This window comes from Salmo trutta, chromosome 18 (assembly GCF_901001165.1).
Source record: "Salmo trutta chromosome 18, fSalTru1.1, whole genome shotgun sequence".
Lineage (NCBI taxonomy): Eukaryota > Metazoa > Chordata > Actinopteri > Salmoniformes > Salmonidae > Salmo > Salmo trutta.
Window position 1 is genome coordinate 39,508,489 of NC_042974.1, and position 16,227 is coordinate 39,524,715.

At 40.9% G+C, this 16,227-nt stretch overlaps 1 protein-coding gene across 1 annotated transcript; it reads left to right on the forward strand.

Annotated features, from left to right (window-relative positions):
• Positions 1-8,879: 8,879 nt before the first annotated feature.
• Positions 8,880-12,916, forward strand: LOC115153294 (protein phosphatase 1 regulatory subunit 3C-B). The gene is made up of 2 exons (XM_029698586.1): positions 8,880-9,082; positions 11,132-12,916. The coding sequence occupies exon 2, from the start codon at positions 11,160-11,162 to the stop codon at positions 12,093-12,095; it is 936 nt and encodes a 311-aa protein (XP_029554446.1). The 5' UTR covers positions 8,880-9,082; positions 11,132-11,159; the 3' UTR covers positions 12,096-12,916.
• The last annotated feature ends 3,311 nt before the right edge of the window (positions 12,917-16,227 follow it).

Here is a 16,227-nt window from a genome sequence, read left to right on the forward strand (position 1 = left end):
TGTTTTGGTACCCTTCCCCAGATCTGTGCCTTGACACAATCCTGTCTCGGAGCTCTACGGACAATTCCTTCGACTTCATGGCTTGGTTTTTGAACTGATATGCACTGTCAACTGTGGGACCTTATATAGACAGGTATGTGCCTTTCCAAATCATGGATGATCAATGGAAACAGGACACACCTGAGCTCAATTTCGAGTCTCATAGCAAAGGGTCTTAATAATTATTTAAATAAGTAAAACAAAAAAAATTATACATTTGCAAAAAATTCTAAGAACCTGTTTTCACCTTGTCATTATGGGGTATTGTGTGTAGATTGCTGAGGATTTAAAAAAAAAAATTTTGAATATGACTGTAACATAACAAAATGCGGAAAATGTCAAATGGTCTGAATACTTTCCGAAGGCACTGTATGTGTGGGGTACAGAGATGAGGTAGTCTTTCAAACATCATGTTAAACACTGTTATTGCACACAGTGAGTCCATGCAACCTATTATGTGACTTTTTTTTAAACATATAAAAATTTTTAAATCCACTTTCACGTTATGGGGTGTTGTGTGTAGGCCAGTGACATACATTCTCAGTATAATTCATTTTCAATTCAGGTTGTAACAAGAAAAAGTCAACAGGTGTGACTACTTTCTGAAAGCACTGTATATCATGGAAGTCATTATATGAGGTGAAAGGATATTGTGACTGAAAACGATAATTCCCTGGTGAGTTGCTTCTTGCCTGGACATCAGTGGCTCAGTGCATTCAGAGATATTAGAAAGGAAGAGATAAGAATCATAGTGGGAAATTAATGGAGAAATTTATAATGCTCTGCCCAGCAGACTGTCAGCCACTTGTATTCACGTTGTCATACTGCATCATGCGGTTGCTAAGCTAATCGTCTCGCAATGAGTCAAGAAACCTGCCTATTTTCCTCAAAAATTATAATAACACAGTTGATATTTAAAGCTAGGGCGACAATTTCATAATGTAATATGCTGTTACTACAATTTCAGGTAAAACCCCAATAAAACAGCTGTTTCAGCTGTTTCAAAAACGGGTCCCCGAAAATGGTGTTATTGAAAAGGTTGGAGGTTTTGACTGGTTCAGAGTGCCACCATGGCACATTGATACGAATGCAGATGAAATGAGCAGATGAGGCAGGAAACCAAATTGTGTGGTTTGAATGCATACAGACACAGGAGCACATGGGGAAAGGTTGCAGGATAAATATGTGGTTTCGTTTGATACCGGAGCTCCAAAGAATGCGTCGAAATCACCAAGTAGTTTACTTCACAGCAGTGTGCTGATGCTTGTATCACTTTATCAGAAGCGCGTGATCAATGTGGTCTGAAGCTTCTTTTGTCAAACAACCACCTGGTTGGTTTTGTGTTAGTTTCAGTAGAATACAAAAAGGCTATCCTGCATACATGCTACGGTGTGTGGGATGTCATCAATATGTCATCAATAATTTGGCTGCTCTAAATTCTTTTGACCAGCGGTGCCACTAGGGTACACTGTGTTGATCAAAGCAGGAAGTACTGAACCTATTTTCAACACAATTGGCTGGAAAGTGTCAATGTTTCAGAAAGTTTTGTTTCCCCATCACTAAAAGTACTCAGTCATTCACAACATGCAAGGAAACCATAAGATGGTCACACCATGCATTCACCAACAGGAATAAGGAAGACGTGAGGCAGAAACTGCTGCTTAAATAGTCAAGGGTGCTAATGAGTAGAGTGGAGACAGGTGAGGTGAGTAGCAAGGGAGGGGCGTGGCCAGAATAGAGGGAAAACCTGGGTTGTGTTCAGAACGTTTTTACATTCTGGAACATTCAATTCAACGGAAATGGTGCTGTACTGAATGACCAGTTGAAAAACAGAGAGGGGAATGCTGTTAGCATGGCCACTGCCCTTTAAATACGCCACTCCTTACTGTAATATTTACTACAGTGTTTTTGTGCAGATAATACTGTAGTATTTCCTATAGTATTCTTGTCATGGAGCGCATGTCCATGACTTGTAGACAATGACACTAAAACAAATTATTGTTTGAAGAAAGACTCTTTATTGTATCTGTTCAATGTCTCTTCAAGGTTTAGCCAGAAATCCAGAAATGAAAGAGAATGTTGGATTGAATAGAGCATTCCGTTTGCCAACATATCATTTCCATTTCAATTCCAGTCAATTCAAAAAGTAATCAAAACTCACGCTCCAATTGAACATTTTTCTTTCTGAAAAGCATTTAGCATAATTGGAATTTCAGTGTACTTCCTGAATTGACTGGAATTAAAATGGAATTGACCCCAACCCTGCACCTATGGTTATTGCTGATGCCCGGGGATATGACTGGGAATCTTAAGTGGGGGTCTTGTGAGGAAAAAGATGATCAAGGAGACTTGCAGGGCAGTAATGATAGACGTAGTTCTGTACAGTCTTGTAACAGTGTACAACAAAACAAAGGCTTTGTTGTATTTTGATGTTTTGCTGTGCATACTAACGTTTGCAGTGAATGAATTACAGGAATGTCAGACAAACACAACAAACATACTGTTATTTTATCTAAAGCAATGTTGAAATATGATAACATATTTTATATCAAAACAAATTCCGAGTGTTCTCCAAACCTTTCTAAGCTTCAGTTTGTGTGTCTGCAGTGGCACTATAGACTAACTAACCCATCCGCAACCTCCCGACTATATATGATAAATTGAAAATCTGAGGCCAGCACCCAACACTAAGCTGCTAGACTATAGCTGTAGACTATAGCTACAGTAAAAGACGGCTAAACATTTTTTGGGACGGATTTAGATATGTTTCTGCTTATAATTTCTGAAATGTAATGTAGGCTAATCTGTGTATAGTTAGATACATGCAGCTTCTCTTCTGTCATTATATGTTTCCCTAGAAGACTAAATAAACTCTTGCTCACTAGAATAACGTCATAAATCGATAGAATGAATGCTTCAATCTAGTTGACATAGGTCAAGTTCTCTCTGTCATCTCTGCTTCTTTCGCAGAGAAAATAAGTTTAAAGCCCAGGGAGAAAATAGGCTACAGTTATTTGAAGTCCCCTTGTGACTCTCGAATTTGTATAGAGCAGGGCTCTCCCGTCTCCTTGAGAGGTACAGTCCTGTAGGTTTTTGCACAAACCCTAGTCTAGCGCACCTGATTATAATAATTAGCTGGTTTATAAGCTCAATCAGGTTAGTTACAACTGAGGGTGGAGCAAAAACCTACAGGATGGTAGCTCTCCAGGAAAGGGTTGGAAAACCCGGGTATAGCGACTCACAATCATCACACATCACACATCACATAGTTGGCACCACTATCATCCTCTTTTACCACATCACCAGATCTTTCCCAAACATGACTTTTATATCCCTCCTCTTTATTTTCAACTCTCAATTTCACAGCTTTTCTCTTATTGAATTAAAATCCGACATTGTCATTTTTGCTTCCATGGATCACCTTAACTTTTCTGCCCTCAAAAGCATTTGCCGATTGGCGCGTAGGCCAATTGGCACGTGTACAGGTAAGCCCGAAAGTTTAGGCTTAAGCACTAATGCCAACCTAAACTAATGAAAGAAAAAACTCAATGTAGCCTATATATATAAATTGCACAATAATTATAAATGTATGGATTCTTTAAGGTATTGTTTTCTCTTTATTCAACCCGCCCGCCACTTACGTGCTCTTCATCCACACACTATTTCATGAGAGAGTCCTATTTGGAAAGCCACATCACTTTGGATGGAGCTAGGACACCACCACATACATCTCCTAAAACGGTAATATTGCCCCATTCCTCTCGTCTCCACCCTCTACCCTCTCCCCCATCCCAGTGTCCCATACAATTAGTTGGGTGTTCATTTGGCCGCCATTCAGTGCTCAAAACCAAGTGCCCAACAGGCATCCTGCCAGCGTCCTGTTGCCCCACTACCCCACATTCAATATCTCCATGGTGGGCCTCTTTTTAAATGTCCTTCTTCACACATTCAGTAGGCTAGAGCAGAGCAGTATGGGTCACATATTCGATAGATCTGGATAAAAATAACCAGCTCCAACAAAATATACTAGATGGCTTCCCACATTGCCTCACAGAAAGACCCCCTTGTTCCTTTTTTTGCCTCGCTAAAACTGCGTTGACAATAGTGTTCTGAAGCTCTATGTTCACTCCAATTTGTATAAGGCGAGCAGGGGCTCAATGTCGGTTTGTAACAGGAAAGAAACTCAATAGAATGTCATACAAACTCAAAACAGGGTAACAGACTCTTAGTGTTACCACCCTAGTTATGTGAGATTATGCTGTACATTAGGCTTTACATTGAGCAACATCAAATTCTCATATCCGCCTTCTCATTTGTCACGCCCTGAATATATTAAGTGGACGGGTGGTATTGTTTTTTACTTTGGTTGGGGAACTATCTCCATCTTTTCATAAATATAATTTTTTTACTGTTTGCAATGTGGACAGCAGATAGTTTTATATGCTCACCCAGCAGTATTTGGAAACATTTCTTAAACCCTTTATTTGACTGAATGTAATTACTCATGTTATATTGTAACCAGCTACGACCTAGATATTGAACTGCCCATGAAGATGTTGCCATCTGCTGGAGGATATCACTCCTTACATGCACCACCACTTTACATGACGTTGATTTACAGTTGCTATGTAAGTTTCTCTGGATAAGAGCGCCTGCTAAATTACTCAAATGTAAATACATGTAATTGTAAGAAAATCTCACCACTTTTCAACGTCAAAAAGATAGAAGATAAGCGTTTCCGATGACATCATTCGGAAAAATTGATGACATCATCTGGGGTGCGTTCAGTTTGATTAAATGTATGCTACCTTGCGTGACGGTTTGTTTGAACAACGCGATTCCCCAAAACGTTCTTCAACGTTCTTGAACAGACTTCTTGTGTGCATCAGGTGATTTTAAACAACTATGAGCAGGCAAAGGTTAGTAAAGTAACTTTTGCCTCTTCAGTTGGTTAAAGGTCCAATGCAGCCAATTTTATCTCAATATCAAATAATTTCTGGTTAACAATTAAGCACCTTATTGTGATTGTTTTCAATTAAAATGGTCAAGTCAAAAATAAACTAAAATATCTTCTTAGCAAAGATCAATTTTTCAAGCAATAATTTAGCTAGGAATGCCTGGGAGTGGTCTGAGTGGGGAGGGAAAAACTGAAAATTAGCTGTTAATGGCGGAGAGTTTTGGAACTCTCTGTCTTGTTGGCCTATTAACTAATTTACCGCATAATGATGTCACCAGGGAAGGCCAAAACTCCATCCCAACAAAACAGGCTGAAATTTCAGGCAGTGTTTTCAAACAGCTCTTACACTAAAAGGGGCATTATCCTAATTTTCACAAGTTCAGTATTATTCCAACCTCATGGTGTGGATTTAATTATATTCTTTGACTTTGATTATTGTTTTAGATGGAGACATGAATCCAACATAAAAATTATTAATTTGTAGACAAACTGAAATTTCCTGACAACCAAACACAATTCAATATCACTTTTGAAATACAATATATAGCCTATTAATTTGTCGACGAATTAACAAATTATATGTTTGATTCAAGTCTCCAACTCAAAGTTAAGGCTCATACAAACTGTAACATTCAACCTTAAAATAGTAACACATCTAGGGCCACATTTTGAGGTTACTGTAACTATAGATTTCTTGTTATGAATCATATAAAGCGTGCATGTTCAAGATATTATGCATAGGTCATCACAGGTCTGTGGATATCTTCACAATAACTGTAATAATCTGTACAGAATCTCCAACGGCATGTCCGTTTAATGTAATCTCAACTGCAATCCATGTCATTCGGTTCTGCTATTAGATGAAGCACAGTGAAATCACAATATTCTGTTGTATAAATAAGCAAACTATCTGATATTGTATTCCTATTTGAATCTTGTTGTGCTTTTAAATGGTTGAAAGTGCAGAGATATACATTCAGTGGTGGAAAAAGTACACAATGCAAGGAGTGATGCCGGAGATGAGAAGCAGGTACGGGGAGTCAAACATTTAATTGTGAACAGACATAGAACAAGTCAGGAACAGCGTCAGAACACGGATAACACAGACATAACAATCAATCCCGAAGCAGGGAACAGAGCTAGGAAACAGACAGATATAAGGAAGGAAATGACACAAGTAATTGAGTCCACGTGAGTCCAATGAGCGCTGATGCGCGTGACGGGGAAAGGCAGGTGTGCGTACTGAAGGTGGCTTGAGTGTGTAATGTTGGGGAGTCTGGCGCCCTCGAGCGCCAGAGGAAGGAAGAGTGGGAACAGGCGTGACAGAACCCCCCCCCCTCTAGGGGTGCCACCCGGCGTCCCACCTGGGCGAACCGGCCGAGACATAGGCGCCGGGCAAGCTGGCTGGGGGTAAACTCCCGACGAACCGGCAGGTGAGTGGGAGCTTGGCGAGCCGGCTGAGGCATGGGAGCCTGACGATCCGCCTGAGGCATGAACACCTGTTGATCCTGCTGCGACGTGGAAGCCCAATGATCCGACAGAGACGTGACAGTCTGACAAGCCAGCTGGGCGAACTGGACCTGAAGCTGAGGCCCGACGTGGGATGGGCGCCTTCTGAGCCAACTCGGGGCAAGGGAACTTCGAGCCAGCTAGGGCGTGGAAGCCCGACGAGCTAGCAACCCCGGTTCCATCGGCGGCGACCCAGAAATGAATTACTACCGACCGGAACGCCAGTACTCCCTGATGCTTCGTGTGATGGCTTCGGGATTCTGCAAAGACTGAGGCCGGAGATGAGAAACAGGTACGGGGAGTCAAACATTTATTAGGGAACAGATATAGAACAAGACAGGAACAGCGTCAGAACATGGGTAACACAGACATATAACAATCAATCCCGAAGCAGGGAACAGAACTAGGAAACAGACAGATATTGGGAAGGAAATTACACAAGTAATTGAGTCCACGTGAGCGCTGATGCGCGTGACGGGGAAAGGCAGGTGTGCTTACTGAAGGTGGTTTGAGTGCGTAATGTTGGGGAGTCTGGTGCCCTCGAGCACCAGAGGAAGGAAGTGCGGGAGCAGGCATAATACCCAATTGTAAAATAAAGATAGTTTAATAGAAAATTACTCAAGTAAAAGTCACCCAGCGAAATCCTACTTGAGTAAAAGTCTAAAAGTAATTGGTTTTACATATACTTAAGTATCAAAAGTAAACGTAATTGCTAAAATATACTTAAGTATCAAAAGTAAAAGTAAAAATAATTTCAAATTCCTTATGTTCAGCAACCCAGAAGGCACCATTTTCTTGTTTTTTAATTTACAGATAGCCAGGGGCACACTCCAACCATCAGACATAATTTACAACGAAGCATGTGTTTAGTGAGTCCGCCAGATCAGAGGCAGTAGGGATGACAAGGGTCGTCTCTTGATAAGTGTGTGAATTAGATTATTTTCCTGTCCTGCTAAGCATACAAAATGTACATACTTTTCTTCAGGAATGTATTGAAGTAAAAGTATAAAGTTGTCAAAAATATAAATAGTAAAGTACAGTACAGATACCCCAAAACTACTTAAATAGTACTTTCAAGTATTTTTACTTAAGTACTTTACATCACTGTATACATTTGGTTGACAACTAAACCAAAAATCAGATTTTTTTTTCATTGGAATTTGATTGTGCTTTTAGATCGTTGAAAGCATAGTGTTATCACTAACATTTATCTGTCTTTTTTGAATGGGTGAATATACTGTAGGTTGTAATCTCATTGATCAATGTCTTAACCAAATATTATTATCCACGTTGAAATGACGTAGTGTGCCCTCTAGTGTGCCGAATATGCCCAAATATAGGAGGGAATTAAATTGCTGTAAGGGCTGCCTTCAGGAATGGACCAAAATGCAGCGGAGTTAGTGTTCGTCATATTTAATAAAGCAAAAGAGAACACTATACAAAACAAACTGAGAAAACCGACAGCCAACAGTCCTGTCAGGTGCAAACACACTAAACAAGAAACAATTACCCACGAAACACAAAGGAAACGTAGGCAACTTATGTGTGACTCCCAATCAACCACAACCCTCTACAGCTGTGCCTGATTGGAAGTCACACGGCCAAAATCAACGAAACAATAAAAAACACACACTCCCTGCTGCCACGTCCTGACCCAACTACACCCTCTACTGGTCAGGACGTGACAATTGCCATCTGGAACTTTTTTTAAAGATCTGATATATTCACTCAGTATAAGAATAGGTCAACACACACAGTGATTTGGTGACATTTCTAAATACTAATATTATCTGCTCACTATTAGAAAGTGGCTTTAGCTCTTATATCAAAAGCGATTCAAATAGATTAATTTGGTCTTAGAGAATGGATAATAATTAACTTATGACCATCGCCTAAAACCAATTGAGAAAATAAATAAGCTTTAAATAGCACTCTTGCAAACAATTGTCCAAAATACAATACCCATATCATCTTGGAAAATGCCCTTTAACTCTAGGGGTGAGATAAAATAATTTAACTGAGATTTTATAAACTAATAGGTTTTTTCATTGAAGGACATCACCTCACTTTTGTCACATGTTCATATTTTTTTATATTGAAGGAAAGGAGAGCATAAAAACATAAACCAGAAACAGTTAATTAGCTGTAGCACATCATCAATACCAGCAGAGGTCTACAATGATTTTCAAATAGATAGTGTGTCAGTTTGAAGTATCCAAACCATGGACCTTGCATACTCAAAACCCCATGGTGGATTGACTAGAGTCCAAGGCATATTTATTCTGATTGGTTGAAACTAAACTCCTCAGATTTTTCATTGGTTGTTTGAGAAACCATGTGCGAGAAATATGTAAATTGGCTTGATGTGGCAGTTGAAATCACTGGCTTTCATACATTGGGAGACTGAACTGCAGAGATAGCAAGAGGGGGGCATGCCTGCTCAAAACTACTGACACCAACTTATGAATTCATGGCAAAATACTTGAACAAAACTAGTTTTGAAGTGTATTTTGTTCAATCATCTTTGTCTTGGAACCTCTCTCTACATTGTTGATTATATTTATTGAGTGCCACGAGGTAAGGATAATTGTTTTGTTTTTTGATGTGGCTCTACAGTAGATATTTGCAGTTAAAGGCAATAACTAATTTGGATGGGTTCTCAATTTGTAAGCAGAATACATTTTGTATTGATCATTTCACAAAGTTCGGGATTTTCATTTAGATTTTAGGAATAGCATGATCATGTGAGCTGAAAAAAGTCTATGTTTGGTCAAATAACTTGTCTGGTGAAGTAGTTGCAAAAAACAAATGTTGACTGCAATGCAATGTCATAAGACAAAATTTAGTACTAGACATTGACATGTACATTGGCAAGAAAAAGTATATGAATCCTTTGGAATTACCTGCATTTCTACATAAATTGGTCACCAAATTTGATCTGATCTTCATCTAAGTCACAACAATAGACAAACATAGTGTGCTTAAACTAATAACACACACATTTTTGTATTTTTCTTGTCTATATTGAATACATAATTTAAACACTCACAGTGAAGGTTGGAAAAAGTATGTGAACCCCTAGGCTAATGACTTCTCCAAAAGCTAATTAGTGTCAGGAGTCAGATAACCTGGAGTCAAATCAATGAGACGAGATTGGAGATGTTGGTTAGAGCTGCCCTGCCCTATAAAAAACACACACAAAATTTGAGTTTGCTATTCACAAGAAGCATTGCCTGATGTGAACCATTCCTCGAACAAAAGAGATCTCGGAAGACCTAAGATTAAGAATTGTTGACTTGCATAAAGCTGGAAAGGGTTACAAAAGTATCTCTAAAATCCTTGATGTTCATCAGTCCACGGTAAGACAAATTGTCTATAAATGGAGTAAGTTCAGCACTGTTGCTACTCTCCCTATGAGTGGCTGTCTTACAAAGATAACTGCAAGAGCACAGCGCAGAAAGCTTAATGAGGTTAAGAAGAAGAATTATAGAAATCTCTGGAACATGCTAACATCTCTGTTGTCGAGTCTGCAATATGTAAAACAGTAAACAAGAATAGTATTCATGGGAGCACACCACGGAAGAAGCCACTGCTGTCCAAAAAAACATTGCTGCACATTTGAAGATTGCAAATGTGCACCTGGATGTTCCACAGCGCTACTGGCAAAATATTCTGTGAACAGATGAAACTAGAGTTGAGTTGTTTGGAAGGAACACACAACACTATGTGTGGAGAAAAAAAGTTACAGCACACCAACATCAAAACCTCATCCCAAGTATGGTGGAGGGAGCATCATGGTTTGGGGCTGCTTTACTGGGGCTGCTTTGCTGCCTCAGGGCCTGGACAGCTTGCTATCATCGACAGAAAAATGAATTCCCAAGTTTATCAAGACATTTTGCAAGAGAATGTTAGGCTGTCTGTCTGCCAATTGAAGCTCAACAGAAGTTGGGTGATGCAACAGGACAACAACCCAAAACACAGAAGTCAATCAACAACAGAATGGCTTCAACAGAATGCATAATGCCTTCTGGAGTGGCCCAGTAAGAGTCCTGACCTCAACCCGATTGAGATGCTGTGGCATGACCTCAAGAGAGCAGTTCACACCAGACATCCCAAAAATATTGCTGAACTAAAACAGTTTGTAAAGAGGAATGGTCCAAAATTCCTCCTGACCGTTGTGCAGGTCTGATCCGCAACTACAGAAAACATTTGGTTGAGGTTATTGCTGCCAAAGAAGGGTCAACCAGTTATTAAATCCAAGGGTTCACATACTTTTTCCACCCTGCACTGTAAATGTTTACACGGTGTATTCAATAAACACATGACAACGTATAATTGTTTGTGTGTTATTAGTTTAAGCAGACTGTGTTTATCTATTGTTGTGACCTAGATGAAGATCAGATCAAATTTCATGACCAATTTATGCAGAAATCCAGCTATTTCCAAAGAGTTCACATACTTTTTCCTGCCACTGTATAATATGGTTAAGTAAAGTGCATAAAGACTAATTGTGTGCTTAGATGAATACATAATGAACTCATTTGATAAGAGAACCTCAAAAGATCTTAAGAAAAAATATCCAAGCACTTTATTAAAACGCTTTCTGTTTGTTCCCCCTTTCCTCAGGGTGTTCCACATATTAAACTCATCAGCAATGCCAGGCCCTGTTATGCCTGTAGATATTGCTATGCAGATGTACATCACACACTCTCCACCTCTCCTCAGCTTCCTCAGCTCCTATGAGAACTTGAGGGTCAAAAATCGTGAAAACCACTACAAGCCCCTCCGGCCCTGCATTAGCTCCCAAAGGCCCTTGGAGGCCCGGAAGAGCCCCAAGACCACCATAAAGATCCCCAAAGGCAAGAAGAAAGTGGTCTTTGCCGACTCCAAAGGCATGTCCCTCACAGCCATCCACGTCTTTTCAAAGTTCAATGAAAAGCCTGTGCTCTCCGACTTACAATTTGACCTTACAGACCTGGAGAATGCCAACATGGAGCTGAAGATCAGCACCATGCGAAGCCTGGCGCTGGACTTCCCCCAACCCGCTGCAGACTATCTGGCCTTCCGGAACCGGCTGTTGAAGGACTCTGTGTGCCTGCAAAACTGCACACTGCAGGAGAGGTCACTCACAGGCACTGTGAAAGTCCGAAACCTTGGCTTTGAGAAATCTGTCCAGGTCCGGTTGACCGTTGACTCATGGAAAACCCACACAGACATTGACTGCACCTTCATGAACAGCGTCTACAGTTGCCAGGACACAGATACATTCACCTTTGTCTTCGATCTGCCAAGTTACGTGCATCCTTATAATAAAGTTGAATTTTGCATATGTTTCAAGAGCAAAGACCAGGTTTTCTGGGACAATAATGATGGGGAAAACTACATGCTCAAACCCATTGGGTGGAATGGAGAGGATGTGCAAACACTGGCCAAAACCATAGTTGAGCATAAGAAACCAGCAGAGCACAAGAACGGCAATAAACTACTGGAGATGGAGTTTGACCAGTTTGGAAGTCCCCGTTTATCAAGTGGACTCTTTCCTGGGTGGCAAAGCTTGGGCAGAATTGAGAATGGTGCCAACTACTGGTGAACTTAGGAAAGACTTTCATCTGGGGTGAAATAGCAACTGAAGAGGTAGAACAGGGATGGACTTGGATGGAGCAGGGTGATACAGATGTAGGATCTTAATTAGAGCCAGATTGCTACAGCAGGAAAATAATCATGCACCAACAGGAAATGTGAATTAGTATGTGGATTATAATTAATGGACATTTTTCTAGGAGTTGGTCCATTTGTCATAAGGGAAAATCAAATCTGAAATGTCTAAGTGGAAATTAGAAACTTTTGTCTTTTTTAACCTCAAATACACTACAAGTTTTACAGTTATTGCATTGCAGGACAGTTATCCTGCAACAGGGTGATTAAATTAAGATCCTACATTTGTAGCAGTAGTAGTGACATAACATACTGTATAGTATTAAAATGTCAGTAGCTGCTTTGAATGCAATGAAGCACATCAAGAAAGAAAAAGTGTATGGAAATATGGACCATGGCTAGATTCTACTACTATTTGGCTACCATTGAGACACTTTCTAAATATGATCAGAGGCAATTGATTTTTATTTTATTTGACATGTGATTCTTGTGTGAAGCAGTTTAGTGCCTTATCAATATTGTGCCTGTTATAAAACAAAAGCCCATTGAAACTTAATTTTTACAATCTGTAACCAGGCATAAGCCCATTTTCACAGTTGGAACTTACCGTAAGCATATGCACTGATTGAGATGAATATCCTGATTTCTATACATAGAGTATGTGGTGAGATTGGTACCAATAGGATGTCCTTCATATTGAAGGGTTAGACTGGTACCATCCATCTGGGCGGAAAAAATAAACATAATTCAATCAAATATGAATTTATGTGCGATTTAATAGTACAGTAAATAATACAAATTAGAAAATGCTGCACACTGCTGCTCATGCTCCCAGGTGATTTTATTATTTCAACCCTTACTTCTTCATCAGGCATCCATAGTCCAGGTGTTGGTGGAAGGTCCTATATATATAGGGGCAGTACTCAGTGACATCACCTCCTGAAACAGGAGGTAAAAATATATAACGTAGGTTCCCAATATCAACATTCAATGTATCAAAATATATGACCATATGCAAGGAATGTGATCAATATTTATGGTAATATAAACTCAGCAAAGAAAGAAACGTCCCTTCTCAGGACCCTGTCTTTCAAAGATAATTTAAAAAATCCAAATAACTTCACAGATCTTCATTGCAAAGTGTTTAAACACTGTTTCCCATGCTTGTTCAATGAACCATAAACAATTAAGGAACATGCACCTGTTGAACGGTCATTAAGACACTAACAGCTTACAGACGGTAGGCAATTAAGGTCACAGTTATGAAAACTTAGGACACTAAAGAGGCCTTTCTACTGACTCTGAAAAACACCAAAAGAAAGATGCCCAGGGTCCCTGCTCATCTGCATGAACGTGCCTTAGGCATGCTGCAAGGAGGCATGAGAACGGCAGATGTGGCCAGGGCAATAAATTGCAATGTCCGTACTGGAAGATGCCTAAGACAGTGCTACAAGGAGACAGGATGGACAGCTGATCGTTCTCGCAGTGGCAGACCACGTGTAACAACACCTGCACAGGATCGGTACATCTGAACATCACACCTGCGGGACAGATACAGGATGGCAACAACAACTGCCCGAGTTACACCAGGAACGCACAATGCCTCCATCAGTGCTCAGACTGTCCGCAATAGGCTGAGAGAGGCTGGACTGAGGGCTTGTAGGCCTGTTGTAAGGCAGGTCCTCACCAGACATCACCGGCAACAACATTGCCTATGGACACAAACCCACCGTCACTGGACCAGACCGGACTGGCAAAAAGTGCTCGTCACTGACGAGTCACAGTTTTGTCTCACCAGGGGTGATGGACAGATTCGTGTTCATCATCGAAGGAATGAGCGTTACACCGAGGCCTGTACTCTGGAGTGGGATCGATTTGGATGTGGAGGGTCCGTCATGGTCTGGGGCGGTGTGTCACAGCATCATCGGACTGAGCTTGTTGTCATTGCAGGCAATCTCAACGCTGTGCGTTACAGGGAAGACATCCTCCTCCCTCATGTGGTACCCTTACTGCAGACTCATCCTGACATGACCCTCCAGCATGACAATGTCACAATCCATACTGCTCATTCTGTGCGAGATTTCCTGCAAGACAGGAATGTCAGTATTCTGCCATGGCTAGTGAAGAGCCCGGATCTCAATCCCGTTGAGCACGTCTGGGACCTGTTGGAGCTAGGGCTAGGGCCATTCCCCTCAGAAATGTCCAGGAACTTGCAGGTGCCTTGGTGGAAGAGTGGGGTAACAACTGGCAAATCGGGTGCAGTCCATGAGGAGGAGATGCATTGTAGTACTTAATTCAACTGGTGGCCACACCAATAGCATGGAATTCTTTAACTGTAATAGCTACTGTAAATTGGACAGTGCAGTTAGATTAACAAGAATTCAAGCTTTCTGCCAATATCAGAAATGTCTATGTCCTGTGAAATTGACTTGTTACTTATAACCTCATGCTAATCGCATTAGCCTACCTTAGCTCAACAGTCTCGTGGAAGGGACACCGATACTGTTCGGTCAGTATTACAGAACTGTGCCTTGTGGTGGATCTATTCAAAGTTTAGCTGGGCTCTATGATTGTGGTGTGAGTGTTGAGAAGTGGCGTGGCTGAAGTGAGCATGAGTCTGAAATATGTGTGTACACTATTGTATTACTGTGGAAAAAGGTGTGCACTTGAATGTGTGTTTAAAGTGCATGTGATACTTTTAGAAATAAAATATTGTGCAAAACATTCATGATCCCTAGTCACTTTTTCATCACCTCTTGAGGGGTATGCCTCAATGTAGGGCCTAATAAGGCACAGCGCTCCTCTTGTCACTGACTGTGAGCAGAACTTTCTATTGACAAACATTAAACAGATGACTTTGACTATGAGGCATTGGAGAGGGTTGAAGTCAACTCCCTACTACAGCCTCCCCTTTTGGTTAAACCCTAGAACTCTTTACACCTAGGCCAGCAGCATGACACATAAATGCTTGTTGACCGCTCACATGCCAGAGGAGTGCTGAAACTAAACACCCGTCTTGTGACACCTTGGCATAAGGGCAGTGCGGATACCCATAGATGGAAATTACATACAGCATTAAAGTTTTATTAAGACAAGTAGTTGCAGTGTGTCATTGGTTATTACATATACAATAGCAAAAAAAGCCTTAAATAACCTCTTAAATGTAGAGGGGAGAAGGATAACCGAGTTATATTTTCATCACTCTCTTCTTTCAGAGGTGGTTATATGCCCATGCATTATTCTGTCAGTGGAATGTAAATTAAAGTGTTCTCTGACTTCAGTCAGCTTCCTGTGCTCTGTGCAGACTCATTCCCTGCTGGACACATAATAACTTCTCAAACAGGAAGAGCCCCAGGATAAGTCCGCTCACCAGCCCCTGAATGATGGACAAAATACAAGTGTTTTAATTTCCTGAAACTATCTGATCAACAAAATTCTCTACATTATGGACAATAAAATACACTGTTGATGACAGGTGTGTAAAATCGAGAACACAGCCATGCAATCTCCACAGAAAAACATTGGCAGTAGAATGGCCTTACTGAAGAGCCAAGGACTTTCAATGTGGCACCGTCACAGGATGCCACCTTTCCAACAAGTCAGTTAGTCAAATGTATTGCCTGCCAGAGCTGCCCCGGTCAACTGTAAGTGCTGTTATTGTGAAGTGGAAACGTCTAGGAGCAACAACAGCACATTTGCGAAGTGGTAGGCCACACAAGCCCACAGAATGAGACAACAGAGTGCTGAAGCACGTAGTATATAAAAATGGTCTGTCCTCGGTTGCAACACTCACTACTGAGTTCCAAACTGCCTCTGGAAGTAACGTCAGCACAATAACTGTTCATTGGGAGCTTCATGAAATGGGTTTCCATGGCCGAGCAGCTGCACACAAGCCTAAGATCACCTTGATCAATGCCAAACGTCGGCTGGAGTGGTGTAAAGCTCACTCTGGAGCAGTGGAAACGCGTTCTCTGGAGTGATGAATCACCCTTTACCATCTGGCAGTCCGACGGACAAATCTAGTTTTGGCGGATGCCAGGAGAACACCACCTACCCCAATGCATAGT